This window comes from Myxocyprinus asiaticus, chromosome 16, assembly GCF_019703515.2.
Source record: "Myxocyprinus asiaticus isolate MX2 ecotype Aquarium Trade chromosome 16, UBuf_Myxa_2, whole genome shotgun sequence".
NCBI classification, from domain to species: Eukaryota; Metazoa; Chordata; class Actinopteri; order Cypriniformes; family Catostomidae; genus Myxocyprinus; species Myxocyprinus asiaticus.
In genome coordinates this window covers 43009255-43036602 of record NC_059359.1, presented here as the reverse complement: position 1 = coordinate 43036602, position 27348 = coordinate 43009255, and the positions used below count along the sequence as shown (strand labels likewise).

General features: G+C 37.9%; 1 protein-coding gene across 1 annotated transcript in view; it reads left to right on the top strand.

The window, feature by feature from the left end:
* Positions 1-7125: 7125 nt before the first annotated feature.
* LOC127454374 (adenylate cyclase type 3-like) overlaps positions 7126-27348 on the top strand; it is a 42683-nt gene continuing 22460 nt past the window's right edge. Inside the window, exons 1-6 of the mRNA XM_051721536.1 lie at positions 7126-8884; positions 13612-13761; positions 22186-22316; positions 22424-22535; positions 24915-25042; positions 25208-25366. Coding sequence (XP_051577496.1) covers positions 8210-8884; positions 13612-13761; positions 22186-22316; positions 22424-22535; positions 24915-25042; positions 25208-25366 — 1355 coding nt within the window. The 5' untranslated portion in view covers positions 7126-8209. The remainder of the gene's footprint in view (positions 8885-13611; positions 13762-22185; positions 22317-22423; positions 22536-24914; positions 25043-25207; positions 25367-27348) is intronic.

The following is a 27348-nucleotide window of genomic DNA, read 5'->3' as shown; positions in this document are numbered from 1 at the left end:
TAGGAGAAGACTCCAACCTGTTATCTTGGCAAAGGGAGGTTGCACAAAGTATTGAATAAAAGGGTGACAATAATTGTGCCACACATATATTTGACAAAAACCTTTGTTTTTTGATCAAACTTGTGTTGTGTTTGCAATTGTTTGATATCCATTAGGGGATAGATTTTTGTGAATATTTTAAATGAAAGATCAAAAAGATAAACAATAAAGACATATTTTCACTGCCTTCTTTGCTCATATTTACCAAGGGTGCCAATTTTGGCCACAACTGTATATATATATATATATATATATATATACACTATATTGCCAAAAGTATTCGCTTACCCATCCAAATAATTGAATTCAGGTGTTCCAATCACTTCCATGGCCACAGGTGTATAAAATGAAGCACCTAGGCATGCAGACTGCTTCTACAAACATTTGTGAAATAATGGGCCGCTCTCAGGAGCTCAGTGAATTCCAGCGTGGTACTGTGATAGGATGCCACCTGTGCAACAAGTCCAGTCGTGAAATTTCCTCGCTACTAAATGTTCCACAGTCAACTGTCAGTGGTATTATAACAAAGTGGAAGCGATTGGGAATGACAGCAACTCAGCCACGAAGTGGTAGGCCACGTAAAATGACAGAGTGGGGTCAGTGGATGCTGAGGCGCATAGTGCGCAGAGGTCGCCAACTTTCTGCAGAGTCAATCGCTACAGACCTCCAAAGTTCATGTGGCCTTCAGATTAGCTCAAGAACAGTGCGTAGAGAGCTTCATGGAATGGGTTTCCATGGCCGAGCAGCTGCATCCAAGCCATAAATCACCAAGTGCAATGCAAAGCGTCGGATGCAGTGGTGTAAAGCATGCTGCCACTTGACTCTAGAGCAGTGGAGACGCGTTCTCTGGAGTGACGAATCACGCTTCTCCATCTGGCAATCTGATGGACGAGTCTGGGTATGGCGGTTGCCAGGAGAACGGTACTTGTCTGACTGCATTGTGCCAACTGTGAAGTTTGGTGGAGGGGGGATTATGGTGTGGGGTTGTTTTTCAGGAGCTGGGCTTGGCCCCTTAGTTCCAGTGAAAGGAACTCTGAATGCTTCAGCATACCAAGAGATTTTGGACAATTCCATGCTCCCAACTTTGTGGGAACAGTTTGGGGATGGCCCCTTCCTGTTCCAACATGACTGCGCACCAGTGCACAAAGCAAGGTCCATAAAGACATGGATGAGCGAGTTTGGTGTGGAAGAACTTTACTCTCCTGCACAGAGTCCTGACCTCAACCCGATAGAGCACCTTTGGGATGAATTAGAGCGAAGACTGCGAGCCAGGCCTTCTCATCCAACATCAGTGTCTGACCTCACAAATGCGCTTCTGGAAGAATGGTCAAAAATTCCCATAAACACACTCCTAAACCTTGTGGAAAGCCTTCCCAGAAGAGTTGAAGCTGTTATAGCTGCAAAGGGTGGGCCGACGTCATATTAAACCCTATGGATTAAGAATGGGATGTCACTTAAGTTCATATGTGTCTTAAGGCAGATGAGCAAATACTTTTGGCAATATAGTGTGTATATATATATATATATATATATATATATATATATATATATATATATATATATATATATATATATATATATATATATATATTTTTTTTTTTTTTTTTTTTTTTTTTTTTTTACAGTATTTCACTATATAAAATTGCATGTACTGACCAGTTGAATTTAATATAATTTTTCATTTCATTTGTTAAGGTCATTTACAGCCTGGTTTTTTTAAACTTGATGCCAAGGACCCCCAAATATAATGATCCCCTAAGCATGATATTACAAAGACAACATGCTGTTTGTGAAATTAAGTAATTGGCTTTTATATTGTCATCGTATTAAAGCCAAAAGAAATAATTAAAATATTATCTGGAATATGTTTACTTTGTATCAAGTTAACAGTGTCTTTTTTCTACATTCTACTGAATCTATAAACCTGAAGAAAAACATTTTCAGTTCAATTGTAATTTTTTTTACTATAATTATTGTTTCAGAGCAGCTTTACTAAAACTGCCATACAATCCCTATTTCTTAAAAATATTACATAATTCTCATAATACATAAATTTTTGTTAAACTATATGCAGATTCTGTTAAAAACTATGGCTGTTAGAAGAATACAATTAGAATAAAACTCAAGATTTGAAAATGAAATAATGTCAAATAATGTCAACAATGGAACATTGGAAACTGGCAGGTGCAAAAAAGAAATCCCGCCTTACAGGTAAATGAGCCAATCACCTTTTAGATCCACACATCACCTGTCGGTTAACTCGAGAACGCACATGCACATTAGCTGTACCAGCCTGAAAAATAGTGTTTTTTAGCACACTGGTGTAACAACAGGTGGTCCTGGATGGGCCGGAGCCACCCATTGGTCATTCAGGTCCCCTGAATAAATTGTCTTATGCCCCTGTACCACCAACAGTCAAAAATGTACTGGCTTTGAACCATGAGCCACTAACATCAAAGGCTTTCAGGTGGGATAATGTCAGCATCAGAGCTTTCAAAACAACAGCTGCTCAAAAAACAAATCCAAATCGCTCTCATTAAACGAAGCTATTTACACTATAAACAACCGATGTGGCGATGAGATGTGCGTTCATTTGATGGGCATCCTGTATCGTGCAGCAGCTATATACGTATATATATATATATATATATATATATATATATATATATATATATATATATATATATATATACAGCTCTGGAAAAATTAAGAGACCACTGCAAAATTATCAGTTTCTGTGAATTTACTATTTATAGGTATGTGTTTGAGTAAAATGAACATTTTTGTTTTGTTCTATAAAGTACTGACAACATTTCCTCCAAATTCCAAATAAAAATATTGTCATTTAGAGGCTTGATTCACAAAGATGAATCTGCCCGATTCCAGCCTTGCTGAAGCACCCCCAGATCATCACCGTTCCTCCACCAAATTTCACAGTGGTTGTGAGACACTGTGGCTTGTAGGCCTCTCCAGGTCTCCATCTAACCATTAGATAAGGATCCATTGGAGGATCGGTGATGATCTGGGGGTGCTTCAGCAAGGCTGGAATCGGGCAGATTCATCTTTGTGAAGGACACATGAATCAAGCCAGGAACAAGGTCATCCTGGAAGAAAACTTCCTTCCTTCTGCTCTGACAATGTTCCCCAACTCTGAGGATTGGTTTTTCCAGCAGGACAATGCTCCATGCCACACAGCCAGGTCAATCAAGGTGTGGATGGAGGACCACCAGATCAAGACCCTGTCATGGCCAGCCCAATCTCCAGACCTGAACCCCATTGAAAACCTCTGGAATGTGATTAAGAGGAAGATGGATGGCAACAAGTGCTTGAATTTTTGCGCCAGGAGTGGCATAAAGTCACCAAACAGCAATGTGAAAGACTGGTAGATAGCATGCCAAGACGCATGAAAGCTGTGATTGAAAATCAGGGTTATTCCACCAAAGATTTATTTCTGTACTAGTTTCTGAACTAAAGTTAAAACATTAGTATTGTGTTGTTTAAAAATGAACATGAACTTGTTTTCTTTGCATTATTCGAGGTCTGAAAACACTGCATAATTTTTGGTATTTTGACAAGTTGTCATTTTCTGCAAATAAATGCTCTAAATGACTATATTTTTATTTGGAATTTGGGAGAAATGTTGTCAGTATTTTATAGAATAAAACAAAAATGTTCATTTTATTCAAACACATACCTATAAATAGTAAATATAGAGAAACTGATCATTTTGCAGTGGTCTCTTAATTTTTTACAGAGCTGTATATATACAGTATATTATATATTAGAGCTGTCAGAATTAACGTGTTAATGCATGCAATTCATTTTAAAAAGTTGAACGCGTTGATTTTTCTTAATCGCGATTAACACATTTATTGTTAATACAGCATAAACCAACACTTGTTGGAAGGGCAGAACCTTTGCGATTTGCCGAAGTCATTACACTGACGCACACTTCACAACACATATAACAGTGATTCAATGTCAGTAATAAAATGATGGGGAAAGGAGCTCTTAACACTATTTGATGTACAAAACAAGCCCAGATGGGACTTTATTTTTTCTGCCTATGTAAGGCACATTTTAATTATCACAGAAGCACGTCAAGTCTTAACTATCACTAAAACGCAGAATGAGACGTTTTTGTCTGCAAGCGCTTTTCATGTGGAGTTCAAAGAGGCGACTGATGCTGACGCCCTGATGCAAATCATGAATGCAGCTCCACAATTGTTGCAACAGTCTACCGGCAGATTAATATTGTGGAGGATGAGAGTTTAAGGGATTTAATGCCCATTACAATGAATATGCAACCAATGGGGAAACTAGTTCTTACAATTAGTCAAACTCCCACTTAGTCTTTGGAAAACGTTTAATGTTACTTGAATTGGTCTATTTTAGTACATTTCTATCTTTATACTGTGGAAAGCTGTATGAAAATTGTTTGGAAAATGTTAATAAAGCATTATATTGTCACATATTTTTTTGTTTTCTTTCCTAAGATGGAAATAAATGCATTTTGACAGTAAAAGAAGTATATATACTGTCAAATTTCAGCACTTTCAAAATCTGCAATTAATCGCGATTAACTATAAAATATAATCGACTGACAACACTATATATATATATATATATATATATATATATATATATATATATATATATATATATATATATATATATATATATATACTGTATTGTCTAAATATACTCAAACACGAATATTATTGATTGATATTTTAATATTCTTAAAGTAGAAAAACTTTAGTAAATGTTCTGAATACACACCTAGAAACAATTAGCTAAACAATATGAACAAACAAACAAACAAATGAATGTATAAATAAATGTTTACAGATCTCATGCGATCGATAGTCTCTTTTGGCTACGCTACTGCTTTTGCGTGATCTAAACTTAAGAATGATACCATAGTCAGTTCATGATGCTATAGTCAGATTTGACTGCTGTTTTGAAATATGTTATTTGATCGTAATTTTGACCAACCGTTTAGAAGATCTCTGTCTTTCACCATTGAAAACGGCTTAATAAACATACAAAATAATGTCTTAATAAAAATTAAAAATGCAGAAAGGTTTGTGTGAGCATTAGATTAAGGGGGCTAAGGGATAAAAAATATCCTTAGCTAATTGTAAAACCAAAAGAAGTAAATGGAAAATGCCCACAAGGATAAAAACAAATGTGCATGTTTGCTATTTACAGTTGTGCCACAAAAGCATTGCTTACTAGAGTATTAGAGTATTGCCAGTTTTGTAGAGAACAAATTGTAAGGGCACAAAACATGCACTGTAAGTACTTAACTACATAGTGCTGCATAATACATTAATAAAAACTTGATATTATGTTTGCAATAAGATAGGTTGCATATTTTTAGCTGTTGACAAAAGTCTGCCCTCTGTCTTTGCTCCACTAACCATGCCCATGGAAGGGGGAGTAAAACCTACCAATCCTACTATGTATCCTACTATCCATGATCCAATGAATATATATATATATATATATATATATATATATATATATATATATATATATATATATATATATATAAAAAGCCTTTTTCATAGTAGGATTGGTCATTTTAATTTAGTGTTGAGAAGTCCGATTCATTTAAACAAATCTGTTCGATCGGACGATTCGTTTAAATGAATCGATTCATTGGAGCCATCGCCCAGGTGTTCCCAGAAGTCCCTGTGAGGCATTATTTTTCCTAAATTTCGTAGGAAAATAAATAGTTTGCTTAATACTTATGTTTTATCACTCTGTTAAGGATTACATACATCATCGACCTTATTTAGAGTAGCCCCTGATAGCACATGCACGTCTGAGATGTCTGTTTTAGATCTTTTCATCTGGAAAGCATCACAATCTAATTAACATCTGCTAAACATCTTAAAAATATCAGATTTACAAACATTCTAAATCATAAACATCTCAAAGACATCTGCTGAATGTCTTATTGACATCAGAGACATACTTATTGATATGCGTCTTATAGACGTATTGCAGATGAGTAAACAACGTTAAAAATACGTCTCCCAGATGTAAAAACACACATCAAATAGACATCTGGGAGATGTACCTGCACTATCAGGGTTTAGGTCATTTGCTCATCTAATGTTTCCTCACAGATGTCAAAAAACATTCAGCAGATGTCTTTGAGATGTTTCTGATTTAATATGTTTGTAAATCTGATCTTTTTAAGATGTTTATTAGATGTTAATTAGAGTGTGATGCTTTCCAAATGAAACGCTCTTAAACAGACATCTCGGAGATGTACCTGTGCTATCTGTTGCACAATATTTAAAGCTGAAGTATTTAATTTCTGCGACACTATAGCACCACTGAACGGAATTGCAAAAATAAACAACGTTTTAAAAACAGCTTGCTGAATATGCCCCTTGTCTGCTGTCCTTCAAACAGTATAGTCCCGCCCCCAACTTACGCCATTTGTTGAGTATCATTGTTGGGGTGGGTCTAAGCGGGTCACTCAAAACAAAAACAGGAATTTTATAGCACCACAGAAACACAGTGCTTACAGTTTATGACAAAATGTACCTATGAATGGCTTACTTATAGTTGTCTCTGCATATTCAACTGGGATAATGAAAGTATTTTAACATTGAAAATGTTACATACTTCAGCTTTAATTGTTTACACAAATGAAAACAAAGCTGTGAGGGACAGTCTTATTGTCTTGGTATGCACTGTATAAAGCTGTAAGACAACTGGTGTCTTCTGGAGTTTCTGACGACTGAAAATGTTTTAAAAGGATCAAGGTTTGATCATCTGAATGATTTACACCAATATAAACAGCAGCATTGAAGAAACTACCTCATAGCCGATTTCATTCCTGTCAGAACTAATATCTATGGCGCTACTTAGAATAAGGTCAACACAGTCACTTTTTGCCTTATATTTGTTTTCAAGATGTCAGTTTTACTCAAACTTTTCGCTTCCAATCCGAATGGATTCACAATCGCTTTGCGAATCGGTTCGAACGAATCATTTAAATGAGCAGCCCTAAAGAACGATTCGCTCGCGATTCGGACATCACTGTTCGCTTGCGTTTAGAAAGTGAGGGCGACTGAATCTCTCTGTGAACACACAATGAAAAGTCAGGGTTGTCTACAGCAAATCGTTTTTCTACCGGCGTTAGGACTAAAGGTTGTACCAGTATCTCCAGCGTTCATCTATAAAACGGGAAGAGTCGCGTGATTATTGTTGACTTTGTGTGGAAAAGCCTTCGAAGAGTGGATATTCATGCGTTTTACGGGTGATTTTTCTCTGTGCGTCTGAGATTTATCTTTGTCACACTCCACATCTTTGAAGGAGCCCCTGAACGGACTCAAAACAAAACGAACAGTGTTATAGATACAATGTGCTGCATTTCCAGAAGAGATGGACAGACTGGAGATGGCAAGAATTCTGTTTTGTATGTTTTGTAGTGATTTTGCTGCGCTTCGTAGCGATATATACAGCTTATAACAATAACAGAAGACAGCAGCCGTGTGTTGTGATATTCATGTCCATATTTCATACGGCACGAGAAGCGCAACATGTATGTCCTGCGTGATTCCTGTATGTAAAGATAGGGCATTATCAGGCCAAGATGCGCGCTATCCGATCACGATAATGTCTTTTTCGTGTATTGAGGTTTTATTTTCGTTTTCACTGTGTGTCATGCTGGTCTAGGGGGGAAATCTCCTTCAATGGTGGTTTGCTTCCTTCCTGAGTCCTGATGTTCTTCATCCATGCGAGGATTCACCATGGAAGCCCCGAGTGAGCGCTGGTGGACACTCGGACACAGAGGCTGATGGATGTGTAAACAGCCTTCATGTCCACGTGCTGTGACCTGTCTTTGCAGACACCAAAAAATCAAAAGCGTGTAGCTGGAAGCATATTTTTGAGAGTGCCAAAGAGTCTCTAGGAGACAGCAGAGACTGTGATGGCATGATGTAAACATGCATGCAAGATCCGATTCCACGTCTAAACATGCAGCTCATGACAATCAGGTCTGATCTTCGTACATCTCAGGTATGGACATTGTTGGACGCATTTTCGAGGCGAAAATTCATGCAACTAAACACAATGTGTTCTGAACATCCATTGCGTTAAAGAGTTTATTATAGTTTAGTATCTTTTACAATCGAATCCCACAATGCCTCGCAATCGGGCCTTTTCAGAGCCGGAGTATTCCGCGGAATATTCGGCCGACTGTTCGGTCACCCTGCCCTCTGACTCCGGTCAGGTTGTAGGGCGCACTCACGAGGTGACCGTGCGCAGTTCTGGCTGCTGCCTGTGCTTGCCACGCTTCATGCGGCTGATCTTCGCACCTGACTCTCTGGAAAACCTCTACCAGACCTATTTCCGCCGCCAGCGACACGAGACACTGCTGGTGCTGGTGGTTTTTGCAGCCCTTTTCGACTGCTATGTCATCGTGATGTGCACTGTGCTTTATTCCAGCGATAAGCTGGCATCTGTTGCCGTGGCATCGGTGGGACTAGCGGCAGACGTCCTGCTGTACGTACTGTGCCGGTACGGCCTGCTGCCAGACCGTGTGTCTCGCCGGCTGGTGCCCTACGCCCTCTGGGTGCTCATTGCGGCCCAGATCTTCTGCTACCTAGGACTGAACTTTGCCCGCTTCCATCAGCCCAGTGACACAGTGGGATGGCAGGCCTTTTTCAGCTTTTCCTTCTTCCTGACGCTGCCACTGAGGCTGACCCCTATAGTGCTCATCACAGCTGTGTCCTGCGGGGTGCACACCCTGGTGCTAGGCGTCACGATCGCCCAACAGCAGCAGGAGGACATTCAGGGGGCGGCTCTTGGAAGACAGGTGAGATAAATGATGGCAGCAGTTTAAGGTTTTCTAAAGGCACAGACATGTTTGGCTTCACATAAACCAGTCCCAGATAGCACACGTACATCTCCGAGATGTCTGTTTTAGATCTTTTCATCTGTAAAGCATCCCTGATAGCACATGTACATCACCCAGACGTCTATTTGATGTGTGTGTTTACATCTGGAAGACGTATCTTTAAGGTTTTTTGTTAATCTGCAATACGTCTACACCCAGATAGAAAACATACATCTCTGAGATGTCTGTTTTAGATCTGGAAAGTATCACAATCTAATTAACATCTGCTAAACATCTTAAAAAGATCAGATTTACAAACATTCTAAATCATAAACATCTCAAAGACATCTGCTGAATGTCTTATTGACATCTGAGACATACTTATTGACATCTGTCTTATAGACGTATTGCAGATGAGCAAACAACTTAAAATAGTCTTCCAGATGTAAACACACACATCAGATAGACGTCTGGGAGATGTACCTGCGCTAACATGGCATTATAAAATATTTCCTCCTAGATGCCAATAAGACATTCAGCAGATGTCTTTGAGACATTTATGATTTAGAATGTTTGTAAATCTGATCTTTTTAAGATGTTTAGCAGATGTTAATTAGATTGTGATGCTTTCCAGATGAAACACTCTTAAAAAGACATCTCGGAGATGTAAATGTGCAATCTGGTAATGTCCTTAAAATCAAATATTTAAAGGAAAGCTTCAGGTTCAATACAAGCTAAGCTCAATCAACAGCATTTGTGGCATAAAATTGATTACCACAAAAGAAAATTTTGTCCCTTGTTTAAAAAATCGTGGTAACAGGAAGGCACTAACAATGGAATTGAATGGGGCCAGTCCATAAACATCAAAATACAAACGTTCAAAAATTTTAAAAGTATAGCCATAAGAGGTAAATATTTATAATTGCTTACTAACCTTTTCAGTCTAAAATTGTATCCAATATTACAACTTTGTTGCCATGACGATGCAATGCCTGTAAACCCTATAAGTGATTTTATCTCGCTAAAATCTTGTTAACCTGTATAATGTTTTACCTCTGTAGCTAAACTTTTGAAATAGTGTGTATTTTAATGTTTATGGACTGGCCCCATTCACTTCCATTGTAAGTGCCTTACCACAATTTTTTTCATACTCTCGGCAGCCAGTAACTCACCACACATACACTATGTGGCCAAAAATGTTTGGACACCATATGTGCTTGATGAACCTTCAATTTCAAAACCATAGGCATCAATTTCCCCCTTTGGTGCAATAACAACTTCCACTCTTCTGAGAAGGCTTTCCACTATACTGTATGTAGTGACATGGCTGCAGGGTTTGTTCCCATTCAGACACAAGGCTATCAGTGAGGTCAGGAATTGATGTTGGGCATTGGGGCCTGGCATTCCAGTTCACCCCAAAGGTGTTCAGGTCTGGGCTTTGTGCAGGCCAGTCAATTTCTTCCACATCAGACACAGTAAACCATTTCTTTATAGACTTTGCTTTGTGCACAGGGGCATTTTCATGCTGATTAGAAAAGGGCTCTCCACAAACTGTTTCCATAAAGTTGGAAGCACCGAATGCCCTAGAATACCACTGTTTGGAGTAGAATTATGATTTATCTTCACTGGTATTAACGGAGTAACCAAACTCTTCAGTTAGAAGGGGGTGTCCACATATTTTTGGCCATATAGTGTAATTCATTGTGGTCAGCAAAACTATGTTTCTCCTCATTGCAAGTGAACCCATATTTATTGTAGTGCGGCTTGTATATTTTTTTTACTTTGTGTAGCTTTGTTCATGGTTTTCAAGGATAAGGGCATGCCATACAACAAGTCCATATTGGCATCAAGTCCATGTTGGTACATTTGCCCCATAAAACCTTGGGGTTTGTTTGGTCGCACGGCCTTTCGTGTCAACAACAAAAGATATGGGAAGCGTTTCTCTTCTGTTTAAAAATGTGAAAAGCCTATTTATTTAGCTATCCTAACTATGTATGATTATATGGTTATATTGTATTATTTGCATTTATAATTTTTTTTTCCTTGCTGTCCTTGATCCTATCAGAACAGACCTGCATCCCATTTTTGGGTTGTGACCCACCAGTTGAGAACCACTGTTATAAATGTTTTCATTTGCCCAAATCTGCTCGCAGTCGGCCGACTCATTTGATTACACATTCCCTCTTGAGGACTCTGATCAAAGCCTGATTAAACCAGTGTTGAAACATAAGAAGAGAAGATTTATACAGGCTCAACTCAATAATTTTCAGCATCAAACACAAACTTTTCAGTCTGAAGATTTGATGAAGAATTGTCTCTCACTAAAGACCTTATAGCTTTTAGCTATCAGTACATTCATTCTTTTCTAAGTGAATTTTAGGCACTGTAGGCGGAGACCAGGGGCAGTTAACTACAAATCTACTTAATAAATAAATATATATCACCAGTTATAGTACCATATTTAAATTGAGATAGACTTGAAAACAATATTGAATTGAATGTATATTATATTATATTTTGATATTTTAATACAGTAAAAAAAAATACTTTATTTTACCTTTAAAAAAAACAACAACTCAAAAGTAAAATGTCCAAATGCATTGCAATAATGTACTTTATTGTCCTAAAAATAATGTCACAATGCAAGCTTGATGGACCTAAAATAGGCTTCATTTTCTATATGCAAAATATAATTTCTTATTTATTTCTATTGAATATGGAGTAAAATAGGACCAGGACATTTTCTTGACAGAATCAACCATCATTTTTTATTTTTGTCATTCGATTTGGGTGTGCAGTTTGACCTGGACTTGAAAGAGTCACCCAATTTACTTCATAAATAGTGACTAGCCATCTGTACTGTATGTATAAACTTGTGTTTGGTTGTGGGGTTGCAGTATTAAGATGGCAGAAGGGGCCAGAAGGGCCTGCAGGTGGGTGTCAGGCCACAGTTCTTACTCAGCAGCACTGTTTGTGGTATTAACTGCAGCCTCAAGAGACAGTATTAGAATACATCGCAGAGGAAAAACCTGGACATCAAGTGATCTTGGGAGCATTACTGTATAGTGCTCAGATCCTTATGTAGTAAAATCTGTCCACAAAACATGTCAAGATCATATTTCACAAGTAATATTTTGTATTATAGGTAAAAACTCTTAGAGATCCAAACACTGACATTGATTTATTTTCTATTTTTCTGCTTGAAAGTGTTTTTAGGAAGCCGCTGATTATAAAAATCTTGATTGTGTTTTGGGGTGAATTTTGTGTGACTTTAGTAAGCTGTGAACCAAAACTAATGTTGTGATACAGTTCAGAGTGTCTGCTACTGTTATGTGTGTGTGTGTGTGTGTATATGTGTTTATTTTTATTTAAATACAGTTTTTAATCAAAAATGTATATTTAGCTGCTTTAAACAAATGTTACAATTATTGCAATGTTGCGATTAATGCGATTAAATAAAAAAGTTTAACGCGTTAATTTTTCTTAATCGCGATTAACGCATTTACTGTTAAAACAGCATAAACATTGGTGTGAAGGGCGGAACCTTTGTAATGTGTCCGCCTGGAGTCATTACACTGACGCACACACTACAGTGCCAGAGCCCTTCTATGAAATGTAAATTTTACTGTTATACAATGATTTTTTTTTATTGAAATCACCATAAATTAAGAGAATACAAACAAATACTGTACCGTGATGTATAAATATTTTACAAATTCAAATAATGTATCATCGTTTTTTTCCTCCTTTGCATTTTTTTCATTATGTTTATATGAATTTGGGGGGAAAATGTCCTTAATTAACATGAAAATAGTGTAAAAATACTAAAATCTTAATGATCTTGAAATAGGCTTCATTTTCTTGCAGCTAAATATAACTTTCAGATTTTTTCCTTTGAATTTGGGGTGACCCTTAAAACCCTGGTGTTTGTAGTAAAACAATAGTAACCACAAAATTAACCATGGTTACTACAGTCATGGTTACTACAATATAACTATTGTAAAACCATTGTTACTCTATGGATTCTACTGTATTGCTGTAGTAAAACCAAGGTTAATTGTATCAAAACTAATATATATATATATATATATATATATATATATATATATATATATATATATATATAAATAATAGTCAAAAGTAACCATGTTTGATAACTGGAATCATGTTCATGACAGGTTTCATGAAATTCACCCAGTAGTCTTAAAGGGATAGTTCACCCAAAAATGAAAATTCTCTCATCATTTACTCACCCTCATGCCATTCCAGATGTATATGACTTTCTTTCTTCAGCAGAATACAAAGAAGATTTTTAGAAGAATATCTCAGCTCTGTTGGTCCATACAATGCAAGTGAATGGTGATCAGAAATCTGAAGGTGCAAAAAGCATATAAAAGCAGCATAAAAGATATTCTTAAGCCTTCAGTGTTTAAATCCATGTCTTCAGAAGTGATTTGATAGGTGTGGGTAAGAAACAGATCAATATTTAAGTCTTTTTTTTACTATTAAATCTCCGCTTTTACCTTCACTTTCAGAAGTGAAAGTGAAACTAAACAGGCGCCACATGTGACTTTCACATCTAGAAAGTAAAATAAATAAACAGCTTAGACGTTGGGTCTGTTCCTGTTATAGCCGATGAATAAAGAAGCTTTTTATGAGAACTTTAGTTTCCTGCGGATGCTTGATTGTGCTGTTGTGTTTTGCAGTTGCTGGCCAACATTGTGATCTACGTATGTGCCATCACAGTGGGTGTCATGTCGTATTACATGGCTGACCGCAAACACCGCAAGGCCTTTCTGGAGGCGCGACAGTCCCTGGAGGTGAAGCTGAACCTGGAGGAGCAGAGTCAGCAGCAGGTGAGAGCAAACGGTGGAATTTAGTGCTGAGCGATCAGTCACCATCACTAGCGTATGATGCAGATCTGCCCACCTGATGAATGGGCTCTTTCTGTCATCTGTTAAAAATCTCCAAACAACAGGTAGTGCTAGCCGTTATTGGGTGCAAAAGTATGTTGTGTGAAATGTTAAAGGGGAAGTGTGTAATTTTAGGCAACTATAAGTAAACCTGTGTCTCTGTGACACTTTGAAGACATCACTCTGTTTATTCGAACATCCTGACCAGGGGTGCGTTTCCTGTACAACTATGTAATTCACTGCTTAACCACCATAGTACGATGCATTGTTGGAGAAATTAACTAGCTAGTCACAACTGTTTTCCACACATGTATCGTTGGAACCACGTTGGTTCAACAATATAGAGCTGTCGTTAATGAAGTCACGCAGGGGGTAGAGTAATAATTTGTGCTGGTATTAAATTATAATAACTGATTTACACGTATTACAGAAAGCTGTTTAATGCGCACAAGCTGCTGAAGACACGAAAGCGCCGTGTAATGTGTAATGTGACAGATAATTGCGCTGCAATAGTGGGGTTTCCTGTTACATCAGACTTCGGGATTCCCCCGACGCACTTGAGCACATATGCACATGCGTACTCTTCAAAAACACATAAGAACTTCACTTATGCGTTAACATGGACACATGTCGTGTTCTCCGACAGAAACCGTGTGTATTAAAGTGCTTTAGAGAATTTAATCCCTTAAACAGCTGCATTCGTGTTTATGTTAAGTTTTAGAACGCCGTTTTTTGCAAAACCCCGGAATAAGCAGTTTCCTTAAGTGCATGTAAACGTGTTCAAAGTCTTGACAGAATGAACGATATGTATGGAATGAAAAATATAGAAGCCTCAGGATGTCAAATGATGTCCACACAGCAAACTAACAAGGAACTATGCTTCTAGCCACAGGTAAAGAGCTGTAGTTCCAACCACACAAATTTGTGATACAGTTTGTGAATGTTTGTTGGAACTACGGTTTCGGGAAACACCAAATCGTTGAATTGTTTCGGTAACAATAGAACTTGCGACTAAAGTTGGCTAACAATGCTTTTGGGAAACGCACCCCAGCCCGACATAGTGGTACTGGATTAAAGAATAGTGTGAGTTTGGGCAGGACTTTCTGTTTGAAATGGATGGAAGATGGCAGGAGTGTTGATCGGGAATCAAAAGAAACCTTTTGGAAACAACTGGCACTTAATTAAACCTCCTTGCAGTGTGTGTAGCATACTACTGTTTGAAATGTTTATTGTAGCATAATACTGTTTCGTATACTATTAAAAAAAATAGTAGGCAGTATAATACATAGTATATACTGTGCTGTATTCAGTTAGTAGTCAGCTAGTATTCGATTCCGAACATAACCAATCAATATTATTTACAAAAAATTACTTTTGCTTTATTTTTCTATTTGGTGCCACCAGTGCACAGACAGTACATACTTTACATTTAATGCCTAATGCCAAAGAAATTTAAAGGAAACTTATGTAATTTATGCACCACTAGCTTGACCAATCGGGATTGCAATAGGTCGCGTTTTCTTTTTCATCTGAAAGGTCCATTAACCATAAGACCCGTTCACATTGTCAGCGACTTTGTTGCTGGATGCTCGGTAGCCCCTGTTCTCTATGTCGCTAGTGGGCATTCCAGCTGCTGTCACTTTAACATTATTGGTCGACTGCACAACTGGCTATAGCTTTAGTAAATCTGATCACAGATTAGATGTACTGCTGGTAAAACTATGATATCAATGTTATTTGACAAGGAAAACTAGGAAGTTTTACTGTAATTACCTACTACCTCCACACACAAATTCTCCAGTAATAATAGCATTATATTATTAAAACAAGTGAGTTTCATGACATTTGGTTCCGTTAACAGTTCTTGAACATGCATCCTTCAGGCGATGCGAACAGAAATCCAGACTAAAATACTCAAACACTGCTTTTTAGCGATGCAACACCTCTACTAATTGCACAGCATGAGACATAAAGCCTGACAGGTATAGTCTGATTCCCAAAAAATTACTCTTTTGAGCCAGTTCTTTTGAGTCTACAACTCAAGAAATAATGCGCGACCAGTGTAATCTGATTCACAAACAAATGACTAATTTGAGCCAGTTCTTTTGTATCAACAGTGTGAGAGATAATGTACGACAAGTGTAATCTGATTTTGTAACAAATAATTCTTTTGAGCCGGTCCTTTTTAATCAACAGTGTGAGAGATAATGCGCGACCAGTGAAATCGGACTCCCAAACAAATGACTCTTTTGAGACAGTTCTCTTGAATCTACAGCGTGAGAGATAATGCGTGACCATTGTAATCTGATTCTGTAACAAATTACTCCTTTGAGTCAGTTCTTTTTAATCAACAGTGCAAGAGATAACGCGCGATCAGTGTAGTCTGATTCCGTAACAAATAACTCTTTTGAATCAACAGTGCGAGAGATCACGCGTGACTAGTGCAATCTGATTCCCAAACAAATTACTCTTATGAGCAGGTTCTTTTGAATCAACAGTGTGAGAGATAATGTGCGACCAGTGTAATCTGATTCCGTAACAAATGACTCTTTTGAGCCGGTTCTTTTGAATCAACAGTGCAAGAGATAATGCGTGACCACTGTAATCTGATTCCGTAACAAATGACTCTTTTGAGCTGGTTCATTTGAATCAACAGTGTGAGAGATCATGTGCGACCAGTGTAATCTGATTCCCAAATAAATGACTCATTTGAGCCGGTTCTTTTGAATCAACAGTGTGAGAGATAATGCGCGACCAGTGTAATCTGATTCCCAAACAAATGACTCATTTGAGCCGGTTCTTTTGAATCAACAGTGTGAGAGATAATGCGCGACCAGTGTAATCTGATTCCCAAACAAATGACTCATTTGAGCCGGTTCTTTTGAATCAACAGTGTGAGAGATAATGCGCAACCAGTGTAATCTGATTCCCAAACAAATTACTCATTTGAGCGGTTCTTTTGAATCAACAGTGTGAGAGATAATGCGCGACCAGTGTAATCTGATTCCCAAACAAATGACTCATTTGAGCCGGTTCTTTTGAATCAACAGTGTGAGAGATAATGCGCAACCAGTGTAATCTGATTCCCAAACAAATTACTCATTTGAGCGGTTCTTTTGAATCAACAGTGCGAGAGATAATGCGCGACCAGTGTAATCTGATTCCCAAACTAATGAATCATTTGAGCCGGTTCTTTTGAATCAACAGTGCGAGAGATAAAGCGCGACCAGTGTAATCTGATTCCCAAACTAAAGATTATTTTGAAACGTTTATTTTTTAAATCAACAGCGTGAGAGATAATACACGACCAGTGTAATATGATTCCCAATCAAAAGACTCTTTTGAGCCGGTTCTTCTGAATCAACAGTGTGAGAGATAATCGTGACCAGTGTAATCGGTAGGGCTGGGACGATTCATCGACGTAATCGATGTCATCGATTACAGAAATACGTAGATTTGCATAACATGCGTCGGCACGTCGCAATGGAGTAATTAAAATGGCAGCACCCGGTTTAATCATGGATTCCCCCGATTTAGCCAGAGACCCAACAATGTGGTACTGTGTAAGCTAAGCTAATTGGAAATGGCTTATCACAGCAGTACAACCGCCATGAACGAACACTTGAAGCGAAAGCATCCCAGAGCGCTTTGTCAAGACGGCAGCAAGGCAGCACCGTAAGTCCTGTTTACTTTTTGTCCCCACCCAAGCATGACATATTAGTATTACAACATGTGTTTATGTTAGTAGTAGTCACTTTAAACTGAGTTTCTAAAGGTTTCCTCTTCGCCCCCATGTTAAAAGTAATTTCTGCACTGCTGCTAACGTAGGGTGACCATACGTCCTCTTTTTCCCGGACATGTTCTCTTTTTCGGACCTTAAAAAAGCGTCCAGCCGGGATTTCTAAATTTGCGAAAATGTCCAGGATTCGGCTTTAGTTGCGTTATGATGTGCATCTGGTCTAATACTTCATTGTGTTCGCGCATATTTGCATTGCTTTAACCCCTCTTTGTAAGTCCCTCCTTCTTGCACACCAATTGGTCGATTATAAGAGGCTTGCAGCGACTATTGGCCAAATTCCTGCCTGTCAATCTCTCCGTGAACGCGCAAAGCGCTGTTGTGTTCAGCATCAAACAGTTGCTTAACAGTAGCAGCAAATGACAGCTGAGTGGAAACAATGCCCAAACAAAAGTGCAAATTTACAGAAGATTTGCACAAAAAATTCCCATGCTTTCGTCCAGGTCGAGATCCGTGGGAAGCAGAATGTATGACATGTAAAGCTGGCACTTATGTGTCAGTTGCTAATAAAGGTGCAAATGATTTAGAAGCACACATTAGCTCTGCGAAACATATAGGGTCAGCAAAAGGTGAAAGTTCATCAGGTAAATTAACGGACTACTTTTTGCGACCAGGTAAAATTGTTATCACATTGCTTCATTTTCCATGGCCATTCAAAATAATAGTGATAGTAAATGAAGGTACACTAATGGCATCAAATATTTTATTTTAGTACATGGACATTCAAAAGAATGTTGGAATTTATTTATTTATATAAATGTATATATATTTATGTTATGCTAATAGTGTCTTTTTCACTGTATTAAAGTTCGCATTCATAGTAACACTGTTTTTTGTTGCAGAATAATGCCCTGCAGTGCACACTTTGTTTCTTGTACATTTGTTTATGTTTAACAGAAGATGATTTAATAAAATACTGAAATATTAATGAGAAGTTTTTTATATTTATTTTGGGTTAATTAATTGTTATATTAATCAAGTAATAATTATAAAAAATCTTTAGAATAATCGGCAAATTAGTCGTTAGATTAATCGACTAATCGGAAAAAGAATCGTTAGATTAATCGATAAAAAAATAATCGAGGCATTTCAACAAATTATAGACAAAGTTTTTCGCCTGTCTAATATACGTTTTGTTCGAATGATCTTTGATATTAGGAAATAAACTGGCCTTGTTTGCCTTCCGATATTCCTAAAGATTACTTAAATTATTAGGAGCCTGATGAAAGGAAATCAATATATTTTATGGAGTAGGAAACAAACATTTACACTAGCACAGTCCAAACTCAGAAAAGTGTTCTACTCATGGGAACATTCAGAATATTATAACTTGTCTCGCTGAATTTATTTATGAAAATATCTATCTATTATAACTTTAACTATAACTGTCACAGTTGTGATAAAAGATCTAATAGATTCTACTTAATAGATTATCATATTTAAAATGAAACCGCAACATTTTTGTTAAAATATCAGTTACTGTTACAGCTGTAAAATCGTGATATATTTTAGGAAGGGTGATGATGTGTAAAAACGTTTATTTTGCCACATGTCAAAATAATCCAGCAGAGCGGATCACTTGTGCCACACTCACACGAAAGCTTTGGCAGCCACCGTCTCATTTTCCATGCAGTAGTCTACTGTATTCTGAATTCTTCATGCTTTAGAGACCACTATTCATTTTCAATGTTTAGCCACTTTAAGATATTGCATTGCATGCAGCGTTTTCTTTTTTTGGAAACAGCATATTAAATTACATAATGCAAGTTACAGTACCCATATTATGACTAGCACATAACTTAGTTCAAGTTCACCTGTTCATTGCTTCATTGTCTGTGCAGATGTAAGTTGTAATATTACATACAGTATATGTTGTGTATATAGTAATTAATCTCATGGATAAATAAGATGTGTTTGAGTCAGTTAATTAAAGGGATAGTTCTCCCAAAAATTAACTCACCCTCATACCATCTCAGATGTGTATGACTTTCTTTCTTCTGCTGAACACAAACGAAGATTTTTAGGGGAATATTTCAGCTCTGTAGGTCCATACAATGTAAGTGAATGGTGACCAGAACTTTGAAGGTCCAAAAAGAATATAAAGGCAGCATAAAAGGTAATCCATAACACTCCAGTGGTTAAATCCATGTCTTCAGAAGCAATATGATAGGTGTGGGTGAGAAACAGATCAATATTTAAGTCCTTTTTTTACTATAAATTGTCCTGCCTGCCCAGTAGGTGGTGATATGCATGAAGAATGCAAATCACCAAAAAAGAAAGAAGAAGAATGTGAAAGTGAAAGTGGAGATTTATAGTAAAAAAGGACTTAAATATTGATCTGTTTCTCACCCACACCTATAATATCACTTCAGAAGACTATTCAGAATATTAAACCACTGGAGTTTTATGGATTACTTTTATGCTGCCTTTTATGTGCTTTTGGAGCTTCAAAATGTTGGTCACCATTCACATGCATTGAATTACAGAGCTGATATATTCTTCTAAAAATCTTCATTTGTGTTCTGCAGAATAAAGAAAGTCATACACATCTGGGATGGCATGAGGGTGAGTAAATGATGAGAGAACCTTTTCATTTTTGGGTGAACTATCCTTTAAACCCATTTTAAAGCGGTTCACTCATGCAGCTCAAGCGGGACAATCTCCAACATACAGGATTATTGGATTAGATTAATTCATATCTAATATCTTCTATAAAAATATATTTCTCTAGATGTTTCTTTTTGTGTTTATACCTTGCATTGTTAATATCTTGCAGTATATTATTTTTTTCTCTTAAAATGTTTGTCAGCAGAATGCTTTAATAAAATCTTTCATTATCATTATGATGCGTCTTTTTCATTTCGTATTCATTATTGTTGACAAAATCAAAAATACCTTCGTCAACTAACGTTTTCATCAGTGATTTCGAGATTAACACTGGATGTTAGGCTTTTAGTCTCAGTCACCATTCACTTTCATTGCATGATTTTTTCTCCATACAATTAAAGTGAATGGTGACGTTTGCTACTAGTTAAGAGTTTGTAAGGAATATAGGTGTGTGTGTGTGTGCGTATGCATGTGAGAGTGCAAAAAAGGCAGATAAAACCATATGAGGAGAAACTCCCTGAACACTTATGCAAAAGCAGGGGCTGCTGGGAGACGGCTATGCCAGCCAATCAAGGAGCATCCGGCCACAGCAGGTTACCATGGTGACCAACCTCCTGAGACGATGTCAGCTGTAATCACACTAGCATCTCGCTCCTCTTGATCCCTCCACCCTTTATCTGCTCTTTATTGTCACACTTTTGGGTGAATCTACTGACCCCTCCTCTATTCATGTGTAAGTGTGTGTGTGGGAGTGCTAGAATGTGTCGGAGGAGAAGAGAGAAACAGAGTGTGTGTGAGTGTGTGTGAGTGTGTGTGAGTGTGTGTGAGTGTGTGTGTGTGTGTGTGTGTGTGCATGCTAAAGGGCTCGACATCATCCTGCTTGTTATGTTAGAGTCATATCACGTTAATGCCTGTGAGCATGACAGGTTTAGGAACCTGTGAGGACTGATTTTACAGCGGTTTAAGTAACATGTTATTGAGTTTTGAAATATGTTTGTGACTGAAATCCCCCACTGCGTGAGTGAGTGGGCATGTTATCATATTGCCATCTGGTGTATCAGTTCCTAGTTAGTGCCATCAGTGCCTCAAGGAGCATATTTGACCAATACCATAAATTTGACCAATTTCCATAAATTCATACGGTTTTCCCCCACAAGGTTTATCTGCATTTCCTTTTGCTTTTTATATACAAGCACAGCCATAGCTTAACCTCTTGCGACCTCGTGTCCTCATATGAGGACATTTAGTTTTGGCCTCCCTGTACCCTAAACATAATTTCACTTTTTAAACTGACTGTACTCAAGACAGGAGACTCTTGGCATCCCAACATAGTTCCTGTAGCTCAACTGGTAGAGCATGGCACTAGCAATGCCCAGATCATGGGTTTGATTCCCAGGGAATACACAAACTGATAAAATGTATACCTTGAATACACTGTTTGTCGCTTTGGATACAAGCATCTGCTGGTTTGAGTATTTCTGTAACTGCTGATCTCCTGGGATTTTCACGCACAACAGTCTCTAGAATTTACTCAGAATGGTGCCAAAAACAAAAAACATTCAGTGAGCGGCAGTTCTGCAGACAGAAACACCTTGTTGATGAGAGAGGTCAACAGAGAATGGCCAGACTGGTCCAAGCTGACAGAAAGGCAGTGGTAACTCAGATAACCACTCTGTACAATTGTGGTGAGAAGAATATAATCTCAGCATGCACAACATGTCAAACCTTGAGGCGGATGGGCTAAAACAGCAGAAGACCATGTCAGGTTCCACTTCTGTCAGCCAAGAACAGAAAACTGAGTCTGCAGTGGGCCTACCATCTGTGTACCTCAGCAGAAATCCAGATTTGTCAGACCAGAGCAGTCTTTAACTGTCCAGATTTGGTGAGCCTGTGCCCACTGCAGCCTCAACTTTCTGTTAAAAAAGCTGAGGCTATATTTAGTTGTTGTGTTCCTCTGTGTACAGGAGCGCCTCCTGTTGTCCATCTTGCCCAAGCACATCGCAGATGAGATGCTTCAAGACATGAAGAAAGAGGCCAGTCAGAAAGAGATGCAGCAGTTCAACACCATGTACATGTATCGCCATGAGAACGTCAGGTACGATTCGCTACATTCAGAGGCAGTGACATGAAGTCATCAAAAAGCTTAATGTTGTGGTTTGCAGATGGTTTATAAAGGGGACTTTTACTGTATTTCTGTTGCAGTATTCTGTTCGCAGACATCGTGGGCTTCACACAGCTGTCCTCATCCTGTAGTGCGCAGGAACTGGTTAAGTTGCTAAACGAATTGTTTGCCCGCTTCGACAAGCTAGCTGCTGTGAGTTTTAACATCTGTACGCTTTTTCAACACACGTTCAGTGACGTTTATGGGTGTTTATTTAACTTCTTCAGCTTTTAGGAAATAAACCAAAGATGCACTCAGTCATTTTTAGAAGTATGTCGAAGTGGTCTACATAGGCTTACACTAGCCACTTTTCCATTATCGGGCCAGTGCGAGCTAGGGTTATCGTCTGGCCAGCCAGGGCCAATAGCCTCAGACCTCGAGCTGCGAGACCAAAATCGATCTGCGTTCCCACCATCGGGCCAATAGCCGTGCAGCGTTGCCCTAAAACACGCCTTTAACACGCTGCCCTGGTGCCAACGTCACACACCCCGCCCATTTCACAGGCAAGGGGGAAGCTCAAGTTGAGGTATCATGTTATCTAGTTATCTAGAATATTGAGTTTAAATCATTTGTAAACATTAGCTAGCTAGAAAGATAGGTTAGTGTTTACAACTCACCAACTGTTATTGCCATGGTGTCCCGAGTGGTCTCTCCACTAACAGTGGAACGATGTCCCAGCACACCGTCCATGATCCGTGAACCGTCTTTGGGCACCGCTTTGTCCATTGTGTGTTTTAACGGATTTGTACCGTATCCACAAATTTATTATTATTATTTTTTTAAAACCTCTACTGTTGTGCTCTGTATACACAACCTGGCAAGTTCAGTGAAACTCTGTCTTTGACATTGACTCCACCTCATTCCCCAGTTGGCCTTGTTTGGCCTAAGGGTAATCGGCAGGCCATTGGCCCCGAGAAAGGCACAAGAAGGCACGATGAACCCCTGGAAGAGACAATGGGAATGCAACTGGACCTGGCATGCACTAGCATGCCCTCATTTGGCCTGATAGTGGAAATGTGGCTACTGACACCTAGTGGCTTGGATGCAGCATCATTCAAATGCAGTAGTTTTCAGTCTCAGATGCCACTGCAGAAATGTAGTATTCACAGTCAGTCATGATTATTTTAATCAATGAGTGAAAGTGTCAAATAACAGGATGGTTTCTGAGATTAAGCGAGTAGTATTCGGCTGGTCATGTGATTCTAACATGGCAGCCCCCATGTGCGGACGCTCTCCATGTAGAATAAAACAGCTTTTACAAGGTTACATATAAAAAAATGTCTTCATCTCACATGATCTGTCATGATTTTATACAAACAGTATGTTTCAAAATTACATATTCATTTCTTTCGAAAAAAAAAATGTTTAAATACACGTATCACACTTTCACTAGTTTAATTTGTCTACTAACAATGTCACACTGTGGATATACATACGTCACAGAGAATTATATCATTTATTTGGTCCCTGAACTGTCATTAATAATTGTCATTTCCACCACATCTCAAATCACCATTCATTCTGTGGTGGAAATGACATTTTTCACATTTTTGTAATAAAATGGCTGACTCCTTTTTCCTGCTAATGCTAATTTTATAGGCAACAATTCATGTATTCTAAATAAAGATAATATTTAAATTTTTTACATAATTTGACAAAATACAGCTTGATTAGAAATTAATATTTGGACCCACTTTATATTAGGTGTCTATGTACTTAATCATTTGATACAATGTACTTATTATGTACATATGTGTTGTTGCATTGTATTTACATTTAAAGTACCTGCATTTAATTACATCTGTAGTTACACTGTTAACTTTACCCCTAACCCTAAACCTAACCAAAACCCTAATCTAACCTCTAACCTCTACTTGTAACGCTACCCCTAATCCTAGCCGTACCTCAACCTCAATAGCAGCAAATGTGAATCTTGTGAGAATTTTGCAGAACAATATGTATTCACACAATAAGTACATTGTACTGTATGTATTTTATGTTAGTACATAGTAGTTAAAGACACCTAATATAAAGTGGGACTAAATATTCTGCTCACAAGTGATATTTACCTTGATTTTCCTTAGTTTTCTTCAAACACCACTTGTCTCATATTTCATCTTATGCATGCTCTTCACTGACACTTGTCACTTTGGTAAACCAAGTACATTAACTTTTGAAAAAACTTGATTAGGGACAACAGTTTTGGCTTACATGTAGATACTGTAAATAAATATCATTTTACACTATAGATATTGAAATTATTTATGTTTATTTCACTCTTTGTTTAGATTGTCATAGTGCAGTATTGATATAGTGCAGTGATAAAGCAAAGAGTAATATTTTTATGATTGATTTTCAGATTTAAAGATTGAAAGTCTGGTTCTGTGACATAAAAGTGCCTGTAGTTGAAGAAACACCCTTGCAACTTTTCAGTGATATTTACAAGACTAAACATTCATCTTAAATTGGCTAGAGACCTTTTAATTGGGCTGACCAATTTAGCTTGAATGCTGTACTTTCCTTTCTCATCAGAAATACCACCAGTTGAGGATTAAGATTCTCGGGGACTGCTATTACTGTATTTGTGGTCTTCCAGATTACCGTGATGACCATGCGGCCTGCTCTATAATGATGGGCTTGGCAATGGTTGAGGCGATTTCGTAAGTCATGCTCATCGTAATGACTTCACATCATTTCTGAACTGTTTATGAACTGACACATGCAGTTTCATTGAAATTAGTGATTGTTCATAGCAATTATTTCTGATTTACTTGTGTTGGGTGTGCTTGATTGTGAGAAGACTGACACCATCATCTGGATTTCAGATATGTTCGAGAGAAGACGCAGACGGATGTGGACATGCGTGTCGGGGTGCATTCTGGGACAGTGTTGGGAGGGGTGCTGGGCCAGAAGCGATGGCAGTATGATGTGTGGTCCACTGATGTGACAGTAGCCAATAAGATGGAGGCAGGAGGGATACCAGGGTAATGACCCCCACCTTCACATGTGATAAAGTTGTGTTGTTGTTGTTTGAAGACTTCCAGGGAATTCATTAAAGGAATATTTCGGGTTCAAAACAAGTTTAGCTCAATTGACAGCATTTGTTGCATAATGTTGATGACCACAAAAATTAATTTGACTCATTCCTTTTCTTACAATTTGTAAAACAAAATCATGGTTACAGTTAGGCACTTACAATGAAATAAATGGGGCCAATGTTTGGAGGGTTTAAAGAAAATCACTTACATTAATTCTTCTTTTAAAACTTAAAAAATCCTGTTAACAAACATATTGTTTACATCTTGTGGCTAAACTTTTTTAATGTTTACGGATTATCCCCATTCACTTCTATTGTAAGTGCCTCACTGTAACCCACATTTTTGCTTTTTAAAGAAAAGGAGGGCTCGTTGAATTATTTATTTATTGCTGATGCATTATGCCACAAATGCTGTCGATTGAGCTTAATTTGTACTGAACCTGGAATATTCCCTTAAGAATAAATTGCGCCCGCTGATAGCATTGTGTACTTGCACATACAGTCTGCATTGTTTTGATACCTGAGTTTTGATTGTGCTGAATACAATTAGCACAGCAAAATTCCCCATCTAGTGTATTGGTTCTCAGTGCTTTTGGAGAATTCAGCAGACTACTTCACCAATGTAATCCAGGTAATCTGACAATACAGTGCATTTTGATATATTACCATTAATGATAAGAGATATGACACACTTATCATTTTATGAATTACTGCTGTCATTATTGCTAGATTACATACACAAATATCGGTTTTAATGAAAATGTAATTAACTATCTTCTTTCCAGACGTTTATAGTGCAACATTAACTGCACAATGCAAATTGTGTTGACTTTTTTAATAAAGCACAATCTAAAAAAAGCCTATTTAACATAGAAAAGAGACGTGTTTGAACTGAAAAGAATGACAAGGGCTTCATTTAAATACTCACTCTTGTAGTGCTAACCAGCGCAGATACTTTACTTTCAACTTTATTTGTCCCCTGAGGGCAATTGATTTTAAAAAGATAGCACCTAGTTAAAGGATTAGTTCACCCAAAAATGAAAATTCAGTCCATGTTTACTCATCCCTGTGTTGTTATAACCCTATATGACTTTCTTTCTTTTTCATAACACAAAGGGAGAAGTTGTGAAAAAATTGTGCTCAGTGATGTCATACAATGGCAGTTTATGGTGACCACCTCTTCAAGCTACAAAAGAACACAAAAGTATAATTCAGAAGTCTAATAAATTATTTCATGAGACTCATGATTGTTATGAAATCATACGATACGTTTTGGTGAGAAACAAACCCGAAACCTAATGTATTATTTAGTGAAAATGTTCACTGACCATTGATCTCCTGTGTGCGTTCATGATAGGGCACGAGAGCAACAGTTCACGCAGCCTTCTCGTTACACTGAGGCGTTCAACTCGTTTGTTTATCTAAAAACAGGTCCTCCATAGTGATTGTGACAACAGAACACATCACAGCTGCACACAAAACAGAGAACAGAACTTACTAAACATGTCTGAAGAGTTTGTAGTCAAAGAATTGATGCATTTCTATGCCCAGCCTTATTGTTTTGAACGGAGTACTCAGAAATCAAAGAGGTTACAGGCAGCCATAGTCACACCGTGTCCTAGCCTGACGGTAAACGACACGTGATAAAAGGTATCTTTTCTATGATAATCAGAGTTTTTGTCCTAACCAGCAGTGACGAGCGATGGTACATTCTGTCGATCGCTTGTTTTCTATTTTCAGCATCTCGTGGGTAACTCCGCTCGCTGTGAACTGGCACCGGTCCAAAAACTTTCAAAAAAATAAGGCTGGGCATAGAAATGCATCAATTCTTCGACTATAAACTCTTCAGACATGTTTAGTAAGTTCTGTTCTCTGTTTTGTGTGCAACTGTGATGTGTTCTGTTGTCACAATCACTGTGGAAGACCTGT